Raw genomic sequence first — 14,400 nt, forward strand, 5'->3', positions numbered from 1 at the left:
ATGAACTACTTCGGCGTATTATTCGTCCATAATAGTTGTTTTGTAATGAAATGACTTTATAGGTGTAAATAATGTATGAAATTCGTAAAAGTCTCATGGTGTCCATATTGCCCCGTATGCTTGAAGACGGTCATGAAAAACTAACATTTTTCGTATCATTTTTTGAAGTGGATAAATCATTTTTCTTCGTGAGCATTTTTATGCAATAGATGCTAAATAGACTTTAAAAGGATGCATGTATCAAAAAACTAAACTTTTTTGACATCTTGCCAGGTAAAGTTGGCAAAAACCTTAGGGTGTCGATATTGCCCCGCCTACCCCTATGTACGTGGTGAGAAAAGTGACAAAAATACCAGCCTCTGCAGTGCCCACGTGGTTCGTCATCCTATCATTATTAATCTTCTCTCCTGCTGCTAGGTAATTTTCAAAAATTCTTCTGGACACCAAATGATTCCACCGACAGTAAATTTCTAATATTATTTCAAATGAATCACCCATCCTCCGGCGCATTTCCCCCTCCACACCAAAAATTTCAAATTTGTTGTTCATACCTACAAATGGAACGTGTGACAATATGAGACGGTACAATGTGATATTAACTCTGACTGACTAGGAAAACAATCCCTCCAGCAGATGGATCGAGATGCACAGGAAAAAACGCATTATCTTAAACTTTAGTCAAACGGATGTAGTGATCTGTTCCACCACCTGGATCGGCCGGGTTGGCCGGCAGAAGTTTACCCCGTTGGCGGTGGTCCAGTGGCAGTGATTCCAGTGACAATCGGCCGCCCCACTCCGGTGGCCGTTGGCCAACCCCTCCGGAACACTTCGACTTCGGGAGGGATTGCTCTGCAGTCCGTTGGCGCACATGTTGTATCCGGTCGACGCCGTCGTCGTCGTCGTCATCATCGGCTGGTGATGGACTGCAGTCATCGATGGGGCCCGGTTGTGGGATGGCGTTCCCCGGTGGGATGGGTTATGCACTTCGCATCTGTTGATGGATTGCAAAACAAATGGGGAGCTGTTAGCATTGTGCGTTTGTGCGTGTTTGAGAATACACTTTACAGATGAGATAGGACGTTGATTTATGTTGAACTATTGCAATCTGTTGCAATATCAAGATTAACAATTGGAAAGGCCGCATCAACATTGCGTAAACAATCACGTTTCTGTCGATTTGAGGCCTTCTGGGATCCACCCACACATCTCAATATTTTAAAAAAATAGAGTGATTTACAAGCTCTTATGCTAAAACCACTCAGTACTAAAATATGTAGAAAGAGTGCATAGGGGAGATCGGGGCGAAATGGACACTCCTGTTTTTTGCCGAAACCGTTGAATTTTATATTAAACTTTTAATGCATAAGTGTAAAGGAATAAGTCATTGTTCTATTTTGCAAAAAAACCTTTTATATTCCTAAAAAAAAAAAATCAAAATATCATTGAAATTGAAATATGATTTTCATATGGTGAAATTCCTATATTTTCGAAGCAGCAGCAAATTAGATATTGTGTCCATCATAAAACAAATGAATTGTTACCTTATCTACATGTATACTCAGATTTAGCAATGGATGAAGTATTTTATTTTTGATCAGAATATACTCAAAATAGCAATTTTAATGTTGTAGTCAATTCGGGGCAAAATGAACACTGGCAATTACAAATGGATGTACGCGCATTGCATACCGTTAGGAGTTTTAGAGAGTTTGGAAAAAAATCAGTCCGAATATTTTAGCATAAAGTTTATTTAATTAACTTTGAAGTTATGTAAACACGTTTAAGATGGAGTATTATATCTGTGGTACTGATCTCCGTACGCAAATTACTTAACTGGTCAATGTAATCAAAGAATTAGTGTAAAATTTCCAGGGGTGTCCATTATGCCCTGATGGGTGTCCATTTCGCTCCGTACCTTTCCTGACAGCCCTAAAAAAACACACGGTTTATAAATCATTATTTCTTCACAACAAATACATTCTACCCGCTGTAAATGATTGAAATACGTAAGAAACAAACTAAAGTTGTAAGCCAACTGATAGTATGATAAGTTTTTCACTGTTATACAGGTCTAACGTACTCATTAGCTTAGGGTGTCCATTATGCCCCTAACCCCCCTACTTCCTAAGAATAATGGCAAATGTTATGATTCTGTGGATGCAAGAGCTAATTTTGTGAATGTCTAACTTTTACACATGCTCTGTTGCTCTGTGGGTGGATCCCAAAAATTAAGATTCCAAATCAGCCATTTTTTCTGGTTTTGCGAATCACTCCATTTGATATATGATCCGTTCTAGTACGAACTCATTTCATGCTAGAATTACCACGGAGTGTCATACTGTTGGCTCATACAGCTTTAAAGATCAGAACAAAGTTTGTTGTTCCATATACAAGAAATAATTTAATTATCTTTATTAAAGAGATTTTCAGCACAGTTCTTGGCTGGTTCATCTCTTTATACATGAATTGTTTGTTGCCTTAAGGTATGCAATACACAAAGCGCACGTATATAGAGAAATCAACGAACGTTTGCTTGTGTCTTTTCGGTTCTTTCTTGACTTAGGTACTTGAGGTTTTGTATTGAACTGATGCTTTAATGAACAGTATTCGATCTTTATACGATAAAGCCTGATCAAAAGAAAAATGGCACGAAAGGCAACAGTTAGAAGTAATATGGACTTTTTATCGGTAAACGAAATGAAAACGCAGGAAAAAGAACACTCCTGCACCTATTAGGGTAAAAGCTCCCTTAGTGGAGCCAATAGTGGTGGTAGTGGCAATTTAGCACTAATTTGAACAAAAAGATTGCAAATGACATTTTTAATAAATGCATCATACCTAATTAATATCATTAATTAAGTTTTGTGTTCAGAATTTACCGGAAAACTTATTTTAAACAATTGTTTTCCTTCATTTTTTTCTCCTTTGCACCTATAGTGGTGGGTCCCATAAGAATTCAATGGGATGCGCCACTATAGGAACCAATGTTAAATTTTACCTCCATAATAGGAATCGTGTACCTATAGTTGATGCAAGTGATTTATTAGCAAAAACTGAAATAAACAATGTTTTTAAATTTTTCTTAGCAAATTTAAGTGAAAAACTACTGATTAACGATTTTAGACTTTTTTGTGGTATTATTAATTTTATTCAATTATTTTACTACAAGGAGCTACTAGTAGCACCACTATTGGTACATTTACCCTATGTGGTTTTTGGTTGTAAATTTTTCTACTTTTATATTGCGTAACTTTCGTTTTAGGCCTTGGATTTATTTCACTTTTTGTCCCACCACTTTTTGGCTGGTCGAGGGGTCGGGGATAAAAACAATAAACTAATTAATCCGAAACATATACAAAAAAAATCATCGGATTTGTTAAAGAAGACAAAAAGTAAAATGAAATTTGTATCTGCCTTTTTTATGTTTCTGCAGAATTTCAGAAATTGCATAAGAAATATTTTAAAGAATTCCTCCAGAGAATTTCCATAGGTTTTTTCGGGGAGATGTTTATTGAGGGATTTTTTTAAGAATTCCACAAGTACATTGTCTGCAGTTTTTGCAGCTTTTGTTTTGCAATTTTGTGCAGGCATTTTTAAGAGATTCCTTCAGAAATTACTACAGGGATCTCTCCGGGAATTTCTCAAGCAATTTTTCCTTGGAATGCTTTCTAGAGTCCTTCCAGGTGTTTTTTTATGAGTTAAGGAGGCAACTTAAGAAGTTTTTTTTGGGTATTCTCTCAGGCTTTCATCTAGGAATTTCTGTAAAGATAAAGATAAAAACTGCTCCAGGAATTTTAATTCAGAAATCTATTTTCAACACCAGGATTTTTTTTGGGACATCTTTAGACAATCCTCCAGGGAATATCTAAAAAATTCTTTCAGGGGTTGATTCATAAATTCGTTCAGTATTTTTGCGTAACCGTAGGAGCAATTCCCAACAAATTCCTTGTGAGAGAAACCTTTGAAAGAATTTTCGAAGAAACCTCTGCAGGATTGCTTAAGCAACTTTTAGAGGGACTATGGAGTTTTTCGGCTTTAAGTCACTGAAAAGTGTTGGATATTTTATATCATTTCCAACGTTTTGATCCTTGGGTGATCTCGATCTTAGAGGAACATCATTAATATTACATGGAAGAACTTTTGAAGAAATGTCTGAATAAATTCCTGAAGAAACCACTAAAATTCTGGAGAAGCCTTTAGAGATATTTTCGAAAAAATCCCAGAAAGAATTTAAGAAGGAATCCAAGCAGGAATTTATGAAAGAATTTATGCGAGAATTTCTAAAGAAATCTCCAGTATAAACCCTGTACAAATCTCACAATATACTTGTGCAGGAATCAGCAACAGAATAATACGACCCGAGACCAACGGCAACGTCCCCAGCGAACAAAAAGGATTTGCGATTGGAATCTCGGTACGTGGAACTGCCGATCTCTCAACATCATTGGGAGCACCCGCATACTCGCCGATTTACTGAAGGACCGCGGGTTCGGCATCGTAGCGCTGCTGGAGGTGTGTTGGACAGGATCCATGGTGCGAACGTTCATACAGGGGGTGGCCAAAATGTTTGGGATAGGCAACTTTTTTTCTCTCACAAAAAAGTTCAACATGATGTAACTCTCCATAGAGTGCATGAAAATTTCTCAAATTTTGACTGCTTGTCAACCTATAATATGTGCATCATTGATACAAATTTGAGCTCGATTGGTTAATATTTCGTGAAGCTAGAACTGTTTACGTAAAACGCTATTTTTCAGACAGCTTATTTTTGAACTTTTATGTCTCAGAACCAGTGAACCGAATTAAATGAATTTTTGAACGTTTATCAACAATATATTAATGCTTCACAAGGTATTGAAACATAGGTACTTTTTAAACGTTTAAAAAAGTTATCACGGATTGACACTTTTTGGATCTTTTTCGAAAAAATGAAATGTTATAACATCAATGTCATTAAATTTAAGTTTTGATATCCAAAGATATTCTACTTCTGTTCTCAAGATATCTCTGTTTAGATATATTAGAGCCTATTTGGATTGAAGGAAGAACAAATTTAGTCATTTTTGTGTGGTATTGTAAATTTGACTTATTTTCCCCTATATGGGTGAAAATGTCAAACCGGTATAACTTTATTCTTCGTAAGAAAATATTACATTTTATAATGTTGCATCAAGTATCAATATATTGTTGATAAATGTTCAAAATTTCATTTGATTCGGTTCTCTGGTTTCAGAGATATGACAGTTCAAAAATCGGTTGTCTCAAAAATAGTGTTTTTCGAGAACGGTTTTAGCTTCGCCAAAGATTAACCAACCACGCTCAAATTTTTACCAATGATGCACATATAATAGGTTGACAAACAGTCAAATTTTGGGAACTTTTAATGCACTGTATGAAAAGCTACAGCATGTTGAACTTTTTTGTGAGAGAACAAAAAGTTGCCTATCCCAAACATTTTGGCCATCCCCTGTAGGTAATCATACCATCTACCAGAGCTGCGGCAACACACGCGAGCTGGGAACAGCTTTCATCGTGATGGGTGATATGTAGAGGCGCGTGATCGGTTGGTGGCCGATCGACGAAAGAATGTGCAGGTTGAGGATCAAGGGCCGATTCTTCAACTTCAGCATAATAAACGTGCACAGCCCACACTCCGGAAGTACTGATGATGACAAGGACGCATTTTACGCGCAGCTCGAACGCGAGTACGATCGCTGCCCAAGCCACGACGTCAAGATCATCATAGGAGATTTGAACGCTCAGGTAGGCCAGGAGGAGGAATTCAGACCGACGATTGGTAAGTTCAGCGCCCACCAGCAGACGAACGAAAACGGCCTACGACTCATTGATTTCGCCGCCTCCAAAAATATGGCCATACGTAGCACCTTTTTCCAACACAGCCTCCCTTATCGTTACACCTGGAGATCACCACAGCAGACGTATTCTCAAATCGACCACGTTCTGATTGACGGACGGCACTTCTCCGACATTATCGACGTCAGGACCTATCGTGGCACCAACATCGACTCCGACCACTATCTGGTGATGGTCAAACTGCGCCCAAAACTCTCCATCATCAACCATGTACGGTACCGGCGACCGCCACGATACAACCTAAAGGGTGATACGGTCAAAATTTGGTCACACAATTGGTTTCATAACTTGATACTGCGTACACCAAAACAGCTGATTTTTGGACCAGTAATGGTACATTATATGTAGCTTATACCATAAAATTTTCATCAAAATCGGTGTAGTATGTGCGGAGATATTGTGAATCCTGAAAACTGCAATTTTGAAATGTTGTACAAGGAGGATTAAAAAATAAGAACACATTTTTACTCTTTTATTTATAGAGCCAGAAATACTGAACCAATTTCAATGAAAATTTTTCTGTATGTAAAGTATACATATCAAAATATTGTGTAAAAATTCCATTCAATTTGATGCAGCCATTACAAAGTTATATTTGTTTAGGTGGTCAAATTTTGTCAAATTTTGTCAAGTCAAGCCAAATTTTGGTCACAAATTTTTTTTCATAACTTTAGACTGCGTACACCAAAACAGTTGATTTTTGGATCAGTAATGGTCCATTATATGTAGCTTGTACCATAACATTTTCATCAAAATCGGTCCAGTATTTGCGGAGATATTGTTGAACCCTGAGATCTGCAATTTTTTTTTTTCACAAATAAGAACACATTTTTACTGTTTTATTTATAGAGCCAGAAATACTTAACCGATTTCAATGAAAATTTTTCTGTATGTGAAGTATGCATATCGAAATGTTGTGTAAAAATTTCATTCAGTTTGATCGAGCCGTTACAAAGTTATATTTGCTTAAGTAGCACCCGGTCAGTTTTTTTCATATTCAAACTGCTACAACTTTGAAAGTATTCATACAATATAGCTCAAAATTTTACTGCGAACGTATTTTCATAATAGTATTATACTGTAAAATTTTGATAAAAATCGGAGCAGTATTGGTTGTTCTATAATCAAAATTGTGCTTTACTGACCTTAAATTTCCGAAAATTTACTATGGAGCGCCTTTGTACAAAATTTTAAAAAGGTAGGTCGATGGTTTCATCTATATATCAACCAATACTTAATCGATTTTGATGAAAATTTTATGGTATAAGCTACATATAATGTAGCATTACTGGTCCAAAAATTAGCTGTTTTGGTGTACGCAGTCTAAAGTTATGAAAAAAATTGTGTGACCAAATTTTGACCGTATCACCCTTTAGTGCGACTGAAGCAACCGGATGTCGCCTCAGCATACGCACAGAATCTCGAGGCCGCGTTGCCAGGCGAGGGGGAGCTCGACGAGGCCCCTCTAGAGGACTGCTGGAGTACAGTGGAAGCAGCCATCAACGACGCAGCCGAGAATGCATTGCAAAAATTTACAGATAAGTTTTTTATGCTTTTTGAAAAATATTTGAAAAAAAAATCTTTGAGGATTTCAATGTTGTAATCCTAGAACAATTTGTGGACGTATGTCTGCAGGGGTTTCTGTAGGAATATCTTAAATATCGCCTAGATACTCTTCCGCAGGAAGTTCTTGAACAAAATGTTGAGATATTTATAACCGATTTAATGTAGTAATTCTCAGGACGTATTTATGAATGAATTTCTCAAAAAATCCGTGGAGAAGTTCTTAGAGCTAAAGAGCAATTTCTGAGGTTATCGCTGGAAGCTTTTCTAGGGGAATTCTTGGACAAATATCTGGAGAATCCTCTGAAGCTATCCATGGAGGATGCTCTAAAAGAACTGTCAAAAAGGAATCCATAGAAGCCATCCATTTCTGATAGCAATCTCTGAATGATTATCTAAAGAAATCAGTGTAGCAATTACGAAAGGAACACAGTGTCACAGTGAAGGTTTTGTAAAGGAGTACTTGAAATAATTTCTGGAGTGACCTAGAAAACTTAGGTGAATAATCTAGGAAACTATGAGTTTTTAGAGGAGTCCCTGGAAGAATTTCTGGAGGTATTCTCCTATAAATCTCAGAAAGCATTCCTGGCAATTTTTTTTTAAATCCCAAAGTTCTGAAAGAAACTGTAGAAAAATTTCTTAAAAAAATACTTGGAGGACTTTTCACAAGAATTCATGGAGGAATTTCCGATAACATGCATGAATGGTTTGCTTAATTAATCCCCCGATGAGTTTTTGAATCAATCTCTCAAATAATTTCTGAAGAAATCGCTTAAGGATTTCATAAAAAAAATCATGGAGAAATGTCTGAAGCAATCCATGTAAGATATTTTAAAATGGTGGCTGTGTTTATGAGTAGAAAAAGTTATGAAAATCAACAGAAAAGTAAGAAAATAGAAAAAAAACCATATCACAGGGCTTTTCGGAAAATGTTCAACGAATTTTTTCTACATAAATAAGGGCGCAAAAAAAAATTTTGGAAAATTTTTTAATACGTGCGACGGCACAAAAAATGTAATAGTCTAGTCACATGAAAATTCAGAAAGTTTATTTTTTATAATTCAGGAGGACGGAATAAAAATGTCGCGGTATGCAAAAATTGATTTTTCTTACTATTAGGGGAAGCATAACATAGGTAACTTTTTTATGCTTATGAGGTCACAAAGAATTTCGTAAAGAACTAAAATACACACACTAAAGAATTCACACTAAGCTATTAACCTCGAGCTGCCACGAGTATCCTGGTCCCGTCCCTTACTAAGTTAAGTTTGAAGATATTTGTGAATAACTTAAAAAATATGATATATGGCTCCGTATAGCGTTAAACGTAATTGAGCCATAAATAAATGAACTAGATAAAAAAAATGGGATGACGTATTAACATCATAGACTAGCGGATGTTCGAGGGTTCGACTGTTTGGATGTAACGATTGGTGGGAGTTCGGCTTTGCAGTCTAAAGTTCTCTAGAACGACCGTTTAGGATTCGTCCTAATATGTTTCGTCGTCATATGTACAACCTACCACAACATAACACGACAACACTATTGGCAAAGACATTAGACGGTGAACGATATTCATGATTTTTCCCCTGAAGAAGGCACCAACAATTGCCGAAACGTAGGGACGAATCCTAAACGGTCGTTCTAGAGAACTTTAGACTGCAAAGCCGAACTCCCACCAATCATCATAGACTAGTTCCAAGAAATGGCGGGATATCGTCCAGGATGATGATCATTTACACCGTGTCCAATAAGTTCTCATGAGTGTCTGATTTCTCATGTATACATGAATGTGACAGTGTGCCATGAGCTAATTTATAATGCGTTTCATGAAAATTTTGGAGCTTTGAGATCATAGTACGCGCATACAAAATCCAATGTACGAGTCTCAAGAGACGTCTCATGAGACTCGTCCTTGGACTCGTCTCGTTGAGCTCAGTTACAACTGAGGTTTGAATGACATGTACCAGCAAATAATCTGTAAGTATTGTCCGTACTAGTTCTTATAAGCCAAAGTAATTGACCTTGATGTCGTCAAGTCTACCACCAGGGAGTTAATGGCACTTTTTCTCTACTGATGCCAGATTAAAGGCCATTCACATTTCTACGGGCCGGGAACGGCGTTGTCCATAAACTACGTTGACTAATTTTTGGCCATTTCAGAACACCGCACCCCCCTCCCCCTCGTTGACTTTGTCCACACAAAACATTCGAAATTTGTATGGAGCGTAGACTTTGGCCAGACCCTGCGTCCCCTCGTGAGATTCCACGTAATTTATGACCCCGGTTGGCTTCTGGCCAGTGACTTCTTCATCATGATATTTGATAATAATAGTATTTGTCCTGTCGGGACTCGAGCACGGCGGTACTATCGGGTACTTATTTTTTCATCGGAAGGAAAGATTTTATCCATAGACAGGTCATGGTCATGCGTAACGGAACTAGACCATTAGGATTTTGAAGATAACAATCAAGTAAATGCTTTGTGTATGCTATATCAACATCTGGATCAAATCATGTCGGAAATGTCATTTTTGGGGAATTCAGAAGGATTCCAGGATTGCATTAGAGGCATTAAAGTCTTTCAGATAGCATGCAATAACTTATGGAAATCTGGAGCAGGATTGCTGCAGAATCTTTTGGATTCAAACGCAGAGAATGAAATACCCGAATCAATTACACAAAAACGCTTCCTCGAGTATATATGTATTTACAAATTGCATCAATTTCAGCCCACTGCTATCCTAATATGGGTGTCCTAAAACTTCCACTACCTTTTTCGACCCAGATTCACATACACTCCTCGATACATCCTCATCCGTATAGCGTAATGTCGTTGAATTTCTGCAGTGTGCATCCGCTGTATCTTGAACTGCAAATAAAATCATAAATTAACCAACAGCACAGCAAATTACATTATTGACACATTCTACGGGCCCCGTATCATCAATACCAATTTTTCAAAGTTAAGTTATGACATATTTCACATTTTTATCACATTCTACATTACTTTTGTCATCCAAAAATGTATTCGACATGATATTAGTGTGACAATAAATATAAATTGAACGACGATTAAGATTAACATTAAAATCGTGATTTTAAGTCTTTTAGGCACACTTTTCATCCAAACTATCGTATTTCAAACACCAACACACTGATTTTTCAAAAGTCTTCCATCATTTGTAGATAAATATATGTAGATTTTTTAGCATAAAAAGATTTTTAATCGGAAGACTTTACATCTCTGAAATATGGCTGATCATAGTATGGGTTTTTATTGCGTTGTAACGTCACGAAAAACCAACATTTCTAAATTTTATTCAAATACGGAAAATGTTACAAATATGAAATTTTGTATGCTCTTTGTATTCGAAAAGATCTTTCAAATGAGACTAAAAAAAAAATAAAATCGGTTCACGGAAGCCTGAGTTTCACCTGGTTGAAGTTTGCGTTGTAACGTCACGAAAAAAAGTTCTGTGGAAAAGACCAAATCTTTCTGGCTTGAACGGCTTCTTAATTGGACAAACGTAGTTCTATATTCAAAACAGTTTTGGTCTCGTTGTGTATGAGCTCTTTTTTGGGATATCGTTTATAAATTGCGTACCATTGCCGGTTAATAAACTACGTAGACTTTTGAAGGACGGAGGAGACGGTGTTTGGCCAAAATCTACGATATAATTGTACTGCGATATTGTAAATTTTTTCAAACGTAATCTAATACCACTCAAACCGAAAATTTCTGTGATATGAGTGGCCAACAGACGAAGCACTGACGAAATTACAAAGTTATTAAGTTGGTCAAAGACTTACAGTTGATCTAAAGTTCCACCAACAGGCGGCGCTAGAGAACTTACAAATTTTAAATTTCATACATCTCAGGATCCCTTTTACCGAAAACGGCTAATAACAAGACAGCCAGCTCCCACCATGTCGCTGGCGACATGGTTGGAACGCCCTCAACGATTCACAGGAAAATTAAAGCATGATTGTGTGCATGTACATGCTAATACGTACACGTTAATTGTAGTATCGCACGCACACTCATTCATGATGTTGTTCCCTGAAGTCGTTCGCGGCGCTAGTGTGCTTGTAGCTCCCAAAGTATATGGAGCAAGAGGGTAGATGTCTGTCTTGTTATTTGCCGTCTTCGCTTTTACATAGAAATACGATTTCTTCGGCAAAGTTGTTTGGTAAGTAAAGGACTTGCAGTTGATTTACCAATAGATGCGAGATTTTGCCACTAGAAGACTTTATTTTCCATTTTGCAAAAGCAGGCAAGGGATTAGAATTTCTTGAAAGTATTCTACAAGCTGGAACTTTTTTCACTTTTGACATATTGTATTCAAATCAAATTGTAATCAAAGATCACTATATAATTCTTAACTTTCAACATTTAATTTGATTTGATTCACTTATTCCTTAGATATAAGAGTTATTAGAACACAGTCAAAAATATAATTCTGCTTAAAGCGCTCCATCTTAGTGCAGAGCTAACCAATCAAGTCCAAAATTGTAGAAATTACAGATAACAAGATAAGAAACTATCAGTCAAAATTTGAGAATTTTTGATATATTTTACAAAAAGTTACGGCTTGTTGAATGTGTTTTGGGTAATCAATAAAATTTGCACGCTTTTGAAAATTTGCAACTACCACCACTGTGTGGCAGACACTAATACCATACGGCTATTAAACTAAAAGTCTAGTGATCTACCAAACAACTTTAATAAAGCAACCATCTTTCTAATTAATCACGATCCTGAGATAAGTAAAACTAAAAATGTGTATGCCCTCTAGCGCCTCCTAGTGGAAGGATTTGAAATCATACGGCCCATTAATTGAAAGTTCTTGACCAGCCAAACAATTTTGTCAACTGTCTAAATAGTTAGGATCTTGAAATATATGGGATGGATATTACGTCAGTGTTACATCTATTTTTGATGTAACAAGAATCACCGACAAACAGACGTAACACCTACGAAATTGAAACTCATACAGGGGATGGCCAGAATGTTTGGGATAGACAACTTTTTTTCTCCCACAAAAAAATTCTACATGCTGAAACTTATCATAGAGTCCATAAAAAAATCTCAAATTTTGACTGTTTGTCAACCTATTATATGTGCATCATTGGAACAAATTTGAGCTCGATTGATTAATTTTTCGCGAAGTTGGAACCGTTTGGATAAAACACTATTATTTAGAGAACTAATTTTTGAATTGTAATATCTCGGAAACCAGTGAACCGAATTGAAAGAATTTTATAACGTTTATCAACAATATATTGGTACTTAATACGACGTTATGAAATGTAATATTTTCTCATGGCGAATTAAGTCAAACCGGATTGAAATTTTTACCCATATAGAACAAAATAAGTCAAATTTACAATACCACACAAAAATTACTAAATGTGTTCTTCCTTCAATCTAAATAGGGAAAATCTTTGGACATCAACACTAAAATTTATTGACACTGGTGTAAAAATATTACGTTTTTTCGAGAAAAATCCAAAAAGTGTCAATCCATGATAACTTTTTCCAACGTTTAAAAAGTACCTATGTTTTAATAATTTGTGAAGCATTTACGCATTGTTAGTGTACGTTCAAAATTTCATTCAATTCGGTTCACTGGTTTCCGAGATATGACACCTCAAAAATGAGGTGTTTGAAACATAATGTTTTACCCGAACGGTTCTAACTTTGCGAAATATTAATCAATCGAGCCCAAATTTGTATCAATGATGCACACATAATAGGTTGACAAACAGTCAAAATTGAGATTTTTTGATGCGCTCTATGAAAAGTTATAGCTTATTGAACTTTTTTGTGCGAGAAAAAAATGTTGCCTATCCCAAACATTTTGGCCATACCCTGTATATCTCAGGACTCCAATTACTTAGACTTTAGACTTTAGAATGTTGATGTCTTTGGAAAAGTTGTTTATCTTGTCTAGAATTTTCAGTTTAAAAGCCGTTTGGTTCATGTTTCTAACTGACTAGTGGTAGTTGAAATTTTGAAAAATCATGCACTTGATATTTATTCAAAAAATATTCAACATGTTGTAACTTCTTATAAAGTGTCCAAAGATTTTGCCAAAAAATAGTTTCTCAACTAGTCAAAATTTGTTGAAAATATTTTGAGAAATTCTAAACTATTGTAAACTTTTAATTAGCGTCGCCCAGTGTGTCTGAATCTCACATCCAATAGTAAATCAGCTGTAAGTTTTTGACTTATCAAACGACTTTGCCAAAGACACTAACTCTCTAAGTAATTATGACTCTGACATATATATGATGGATTTTTTTTATCAGAATTAGGTCTATTTGTCTCTGGAATCACAGAAATTGATGCCCCTAAGTGGTATGCAGATCCTCAGGTATGTCTTTGGTACAATAACTGCTCGCACATCTTAAAGCGTTTTTAATTGAATCAATGACATTGCATAAATTAGTGAAAAAATGTTTAATTCGACGGCGTGATTAGTTTTATGCTGCAAAATCTAAATATCTGGCGGTGCGAAGTAATGAATATAGACGGTTTAGTCTTTGGGACAATATTAGATGATTATGGGTGGTACTAGGCCGAAGATGGGTACCATTAACCTTCATGAAGGAGTTTTCATACTGCTAATAGCAATAACTTGACCCTCCGAGCCATTTATCACAAAACGGATTTTCAATAGAATAAAGTTCCCGTTGAAGCAGTGAAGATAATGCAATGATATATTCACAAATTCGGGTAAATTTGGCTGATTATTCTGATTCTAACATGTAGTGCATTTTCGTGACGTTACAACGCGAGCAGAACCCTGTTTGAAACTGAACGGGCGTTGTAACGTCACGAAATGTAAAAGTCGATTATTCAAAAACAAATCCGAAATTTAAATGTTTTATTCCATTGAATTGAAGAACAAACCAATAAATTTCAATGGTGGAAAAAAAAATTAGAATATCATAAAA

The 14,400-nt window shown here is 36.1% G+C and overlaps 1 protein-coding gene across 2 annotated transcripts in view; it reads right to left on the reverse strand.

Annotated features, from left to right (window-relative positions):
- Positions 1-462: 462 nt before the first annotated feature.
- LOC109430179 (monocarboxylate transporter 12) overlaps positions 463-14,400 on the reverse strand; it is a 197,776-nt gene continuing 183,838 nt past the window's right edge. For both annotated transcript variants that reach the window (XM_029873382.2, XM_062849998.1), the window contains one exon: positions 463-991. In XM_029873382.2, coding sequence (XP_029729242.1) covers positions 679-991 — 313 coding nt within the window. In that variant the 3' untranslated portion in view covers positions 463-678. The remainder of the gene's footprint in view (positions 992-14,400) is intronic.

The sequence above is a fragment of the Aedes albopictus genome, chromosome 2 (assembly GCF_035046485.1).
Source record: "Aedes albopictus strain Foshan chromosome 2, AalbF5, whole genome shotgun sequence".
Taxonomy (NCBI): Eukaryota; Metazoa; Arthropoda; class Insecta; order Diptera; family Culicidae; genus Aedes; species Aedes albopictus.